Below are 6577 nucleotides of genomic sequence, written 5' to 3'. Positions count from 1 at the left end.
TGTATATCTGACTGTAGGTGTGTCTGTGTAGATCTGACTGTAGGTGTATCTGTGTATATCTGACTGTAGGTGTGTATGTGTATATCTGACTGTAGGTGTGTCTGTATATATCTGACTGTAGGTGTGTCTGTGTAGATCTGACTGCAGGTGTGTTTGTGTATATCTGACTGTAGGTGTGTCTGTGTATATCGGACTGTAGGTGTATCTGTGTATATCTGACTGTAGGTGTGTCTGTGTAGATCTGACTGTAGGTGTCTGTGTATATCTGACTGTAGGAGTGTCTGTGTAGACCTGACTGTAGGTGTGTCTGTGTAGATCTGACTGCAGGTGTGTTTGTGTATATCTGACTGTAGGTGTGTCTGTGTATACCTGACTGTAGATGTGTCTGTGTAGACCTGACTGTAGGGGTCTGTGTATATCTGACTGTAGATGTGTCTGTGCATATATGACTGTAGGTGTGTCTGTGTAGACCTGACTGTAGGTGTCTGTGTATATCTGACTGTAGATGTGTCTGTGTATATCTGACTGTAGATGTGTCTGTGCATATCTGACTGTAGGTGTGTCTGTGTAGACCTGACTGTAGATGTGTCTGTGTATATCTGACTGTAGGTGTATCTGTGTATATCTGACTGTATATGTGTCTGTGTAGACCTGACTGTAGGTGTCTTCGTAGACCTGACTGTAGGTGTGTCTGTGTAGACCTGACTGTAGGTGTGTCTGTGTAGATCTGACTGTAGGTGTGTCTGTGTAGATCTAACTGTAGATGTGTCTGTGTAGACCTTACTGTAGGTGTGTCTGTGTAGATCTGACTGTAGATCTGACTGTAGGTGTGTCTGTGTATGTCTGACTGTAGGTGTCGGTGTAGAGCTGACTATAGGTATCTGTGTATATCTGACTGTAGGTGTGTCTGTGTAGACCTGACTGAAGGTGTCTGTGTAGATCTGACTGTAGATGTGTCTGTGTAGATCTGACTGTAGGTGTGTCTGTGTAGATCTGACTGTAGGAGTGTCTGTGTCTATCTGACTGTAGGTGTGTCTGTGTAGATCTGAATGTAGGTGTGTCTTTGTAGACCTGAATGTAGGTGTGTCTGTGTAGACCTGACTGTAGGTGTCTGTGTATGTCTGACTGTTGGTGTATGTATATATCTGACTGTAGGTGTATGTTTATATCTGGCTGTAGGTGTGTCTGTGTAGATCTGACTGTAGGAGTGTCTGTGTCTATCTGACTGTAGGTGTGTCTGTGTAGATCTGACTGTAGATCTGACTGTAGGTGTGTCTGTGTATGTCTGACTGTAGGTGTCGGTGTAGAGCTGACTATAGGTATCTGTGTATATCTGACTGTAGTTGTGTCTGTGTAGACCTGACTGAAGGTGTCTGTGTAGCTCTGACTGTAGATGTGTCTGTGTAGATCTGACTGTAGATGTGTCTGTGTAGATCTGGCTGGAGGTGGGTCTGTGTAGACCTGACTGTAGGTGTGTCTGTGTAGATCTGACTGTAGGGGTGTCTGTGTATATCTGACTGTAGGTGTGTCTGTGTAGATCTGAATGTAGGTGTGTCTTCGTAGACCTGAATGTAGGTGTGTCTGTGTAGACCTGACTGTAGGTGTGTCTGTGTAGACCTGACTGTAGTGAAAGTTAGACCAGATTAGATGAGTAAAAGTGTACCGTTGCCGTTTGATCTTGGTAATTTGTTTAACAAGAGGCGCATGGGCCTTAACGGTCACCTGATTTATTTATACAGAGAGTTGATTTTTGTTTTTAACATGAACAGAAATATTATTCAAAGTGACAAAAAAACAATAAAACCACCTTATTCAATATCTAGCATGCAGATTTAAGACTGAAAAGTATTTGAAACTAGCACCTCTGATTCTAAACAAGGAAAATGAAGAAATTTTGTTTTAGCACACAGACTCCATTGGGCCCCACCCTACAGCCCTTGGGGGTAGGGATGGCTCAAAATTTACAAAGTATCAAACTGTCAACTTAGGGTTATAATTCCAATCAAGTTATCAACATGTAATATTCAAAGTATCATTTGCCATTATAAACCATAACAAATTTTGCCCCCCCCCCTCCTTCCCCAGGGGGAAACGCGAGACCCCAGGGTCATGAAATTCACAATTTTGGTAAAGCACCTTAAGACCCTTCCATCTATGAAGAGTATTTGATTCTACCATATCTGGGTCTTGAGAAGAAGATTTTTGAAATTTCAGTCAATTCAACCCTTTTTGGCCCCACCCATCAGCCCCGGGGGGTCAGTCAGGGCTGATATGTGCATACCATCAAACTGCTATCCAATACTGATAATTCTAACCCAAATTGAATTACTTCCAATGGCAATTAAACAAATGTTGGTCCAAAATGTGATTTCCTTATGTAAACTATAGTAAAGTTTACCCCCTCCCCAGGGGGAAACGTGAGACCCCAGGGTCAAGAAATTCACAATTTTAGTAAAGCACCTTAAGACCCTTCTATCTATGAAGAGTATTTGATTCTACCATATCTGGATCCTGAGACGAAGATTTTTGAAATTTTAGTCAATTTGACCCTTTTTGGCCCCGCCCCTCAAGCACCTGGGGGCTGGGGACCATACAATTCACAATTTTAGTTGACCTTTGGCCATGGAAAGTTTCTGCAAAATTTCATTGAAATTGGTTCAGGGGTTTTGGAAAAGAAGTCGAAAATGTAAATTGTTTACGGACGCACGACGGACGACGGACGACGGATGACGACGGACAAAAGGCGATCGCAATAGGTCACTTGAGACTTTGTCTCAGGTGACCTAAAAATGTGAGCACAATTGTATAGAAATGTTATAGTTTAATTCTGTAGTGTTTATCAATTTATATCTTTATTGCCCGAGAACAATCACTTATTCCATTCTGAAGCTCGGTTAATACGTACCTTAAGACAGTTGCAAATTAAAATTTAACAAGGTATTTGGCACAAGTTATCACAACTTACAGTTGTACCATAGCCTTCTCCCATCAAACATTTACAATTACATGATAGCAATGATAACAGGCATTCTATGCATTAAACTACACCAAGTGGAATTCACATAGACATAAAAACACCGTTCAAAATCTCATTTTGATATTTTTGTCATTTTCTACTTTCAGGACCGCCGGAGGCACAGCCTCTATAAACCAGTCGGGCATGCACAGGCAACAACGAGGCGAAGGCAAGTTGTTGGTGTCTGCACCGTTGATGACGTCAGTGCTCTGAGCGACAGATGGGGCAACGAGCCCGAGCGGAACATTCAGGCCGACAATCCACAAATTGAACGATTTTTTGACAGTGACAATATTTTACTTTCCGTGTTTGATCACGAATCACGTCGAAGAAGGGAGCTAACTCGATCTAGTGACCATCCTGTCCTATACAATGACACAAACATTCGTTTCCCGCGCATATCCTCACATCCAGTGAACCGTTTCCATAAAAACACCAAACTGGCCGTTTCCGTTCCCTCGGACAGTAGTTTAGACACGGAGGGTCCGGGCGGACAGACGGTAACGATCCCCAGGACTGGGCTGGTTCGACTACAATACTGCCATCGCTCCCGTGAGGAATCTGTCCGAAATATCAACAATAAATCCAAGATAATTTCGATTGTAAATGATTTACCGAACGAAGACTCAATTGATATCGTGGTCGCCGCAAATCAGCCGTCAGATTACACGACAACCACCACGTTTCATTGTACACCGCCCGTTATCGGTATTGACCAGTCTGGTGCAATTCACGTGCAGGACAGCATGCAGTTACCTCAGATAGACCAGGACCAGGGGTCGGAAGTGGTGGTCACTACAGAAACAACTCCAAAGAAGGGACATAACTCTGTCATAATACAGAGACAATTATCGGTAGATTTCGACGAAGATATCGAATGTTTGGAGGATGATCCGGATGTGGCGCTTATTCCGGTCCGCAAAAACACGAGTGGTCGTCGGAAGCACAAACACCCACAGAACCAGGTACCTATGCACCAGTACTCGGTGGACCAGAATCTACACCGGAACGTGTACATGCGTGCTCTTAGAGATGCGCGCAACAAGTATTTCAAGCACGTGCCACTTGATAAGACTGTTACGAAGCCGTTTGAATTCTCTTACTTCACATTGCTCAATAGAAACGAGGACGGAGAAGTAACGACCGAAAAAAGGATGAAGAAACCATACGGGATGAAGAGAATATTCGGTGAGATAAGGATGGACGAATACTACCCTGTAGTACAGACTAAGAAATAGGTGACAGGGGTCGCACATGAAACGTGTGTCTGTCAGAAAGGTAAGGATGTCACGGAGAAGGTGGTTGTCAGGGAGAAGGTGGTTTTCAGGGAGAGGGTGGTTGTCAGGGAGAAGGTGGTTGTCAGGGAGAAGGTGGTTGTCAGGGAGAGGGTGGTTGTCAGGGAGAAGGTGGTTGTCAGAGAAAAGGTGTTTGTCAGAGAGAAGGTGTTTGTTAGAGAGAAGCTGTTTGTCAGAGAGAAGCTGTTTGTCAGAGAAGACGTTTGTCAGTGATAAGCTGTTTGTTACAGAGAAAACGTTTGTCAGAGTGAAGATGTTTCCTTGACAATTACGTGGAATTACAAGATTTTCTCTCAAAAGAATGCAATTCCCATTAGCAAATTGAAAGTTATAAAGATGTTAAGGGTGAGCGCGGTAGGAATCAAACTGACTGATTTTTGTCTGAAGACGACTAAGTATGTCATTATGTCATCAATTTTACTGTCGTTACAGCATTTGAAATCAGTGTTACATTTAGTTCAAGTGTATGAAAAATCTGCTGGACGTCACGATCAATGCCATGTTGGAATGACATACGTTATAGAGATGACGCACTTTATACATCATAACGACATATGTCTTACCAGGACATTTACCTCACACCTCTGAAATGTTGTTAAACCAATGACATTGTTATATTTACCTCTATTTGTTGTGATCGAACTTATTACTATACAATTGATTGGAGGAGCGCGCTCGGCAAAAAAAAAATACCCAAACGTTCAGAAACTTTATTTTTACTTGTAAGTGCACTGTCTGTGTATAGCACTAGACTGGCTGTCTGACTGTAAGTACACCCTACCAATATCAACAGTGCGAAATTACCTCATGTACAACCGCGGGTCACGAGTCTTTATTAAATTCCGTGTAAAGGGAGCAACAGAATACCAAACTCGTATATACTAGGTAGAACTCGTGGGTTAAATGTTAGAACTCCCTCCAATACTTGGTAGAACTCGTGGGTTAAATGTTAGAACTCACTCCAATACTTTGTGGACACAATAGCGGTAAAACATCATTTTATCACTAACTTTATTTTGTATTTTAACATAACCATTAATAAAAATAATTTCAAACGAGAATTAAACTTCTACATTGTTTTTACTTTTAAGTTATGTATTACTACTCACTGTATAGTGTAATGACACGAAACGCCATCTCCTTGGTTTGTATAGTCACACAGCAGCGCAAATGTAAATGTTTGGCACAGAACCATTAAGCCTCCATGTAGCGAAAAAATGCCCGTGTTCCGGCCAATCACACCACGGGTCTCGACACGTGGCTGACGTCAACCTCGTCAATATACAAAAAAGTGGTATGATGACTGAGAAAAAGTTTTAAAATCCGAAGTGGTGTGTGTTTTTGGAGGAAACAGAGATCATGTCCGAGGGAGAATACATTTAAAGTGCATTATTTTTATGGGAGGATTTTAAAAGAAAAATCCCCACCATTCTAACGGTTCTAAGCATTCTCCCGTAGATCACCTAGAAATGTTGTTTTTGATGCAAGAGAGTTAGGTGGGGTCGACTTTTCAACATCGAGAGCTTTCCGTCCTTATCATTGAATATATATGATCATTGGGCTGTCCTTTTTACCGGAAGTCGACCTTAACCCCTAAAACATGTAAAATTACTCTGAACACCTTAGATTAAGTCCAAATATAGGTGTAACAACGTATCAGGTCCTGTGGTCTAACACACCACGAGGACAGGCACGTCCTCAAACAACCAAATAAAACCAGACGAAATCGAGTCAGCGTTGGACAGCTCGTACAGTGTAAACTGAATACAAAGTTGATTTTGGATTGCTTCTACAAAATCCGAATTGGAATTAAGATACATCTCATAATGGCGACGGGCTAATTATACATATACTTACACCTCTTGTTTTACACCGAAGCGGTATATCTATCGGGATATATTTACCCTAGCTGTCACATCAGAATCGCGTTACACATGGAACTACGAGTTACCTCCCGTGGAACTGTGTCAGCGGATGTTATTCCCTATATTTTGAAAACATTTCTCGCTTCTGATTATGGACATAAAATATATTAGATCTTACTTTGGTATATAAATTTGCCTTAATAAAAAAGATAGTTTCGTACCAGTCAGGTCGAAACGGCCCAGTAAGCAATGTACCTCTCCAGGGCTGAAAATACTTTTTTTTTGGAAAATGTCATATTTTAGGGACATATAGCGAACTGTATATCTTTTTTTCCCTTCTCTATTTTGTACGCTCATCTTCCTCACTGTCTTTTTCTACTCAATTTCTTTTACGTTGATTT

At 41.7% G+C, this 6577-nt stretch overlaps 1 protein-coding gene across 1 annotated transcript in view; it reads left to right on the top strand.

Moving 5' to 3' along the window:
• LOC110459776 overlaps nucleotides 1-6577 on the top strand; it is an 11395-nt gene extending 4818 nt beyond the window's left edge. The window contains exon 2 of the mRNA XM_021512198.1: nucleotides 3124-6577. Within this exon, the coding sequence (XP_021367873.1) occupies nucleotides 3124-4254 (1131 nt within the window). The 3' untranslated portion in view covers nucleotides 4255-6577. The remainder of the gene's footprint in view (nucleotides 1-3123) is intronic.

This window comes from Mizuhopecten yessoensis, unplaced genomic scaffold (assembly GCF_002113885.1).
Source record: "Mizuhopecten yessoensis strain PY_sf001 unplaced genomic scaffold, ASM211388v2 scaffold10221, whole genome shotgun sequence".
In the NCBI taxonomy this organism is placed as follows: domain Eukaryota; kingdom Metazoa; phylum Mollusca; class Bivalvia; order Pectinida; family Pectinidae; genus Mizuhopecten; species Mizuhopecten yessoensis.
Note: the sequence above shows the minus strand (reverse complement) of the source record. Positions and strands in the feature narration are given on the sequence as shown.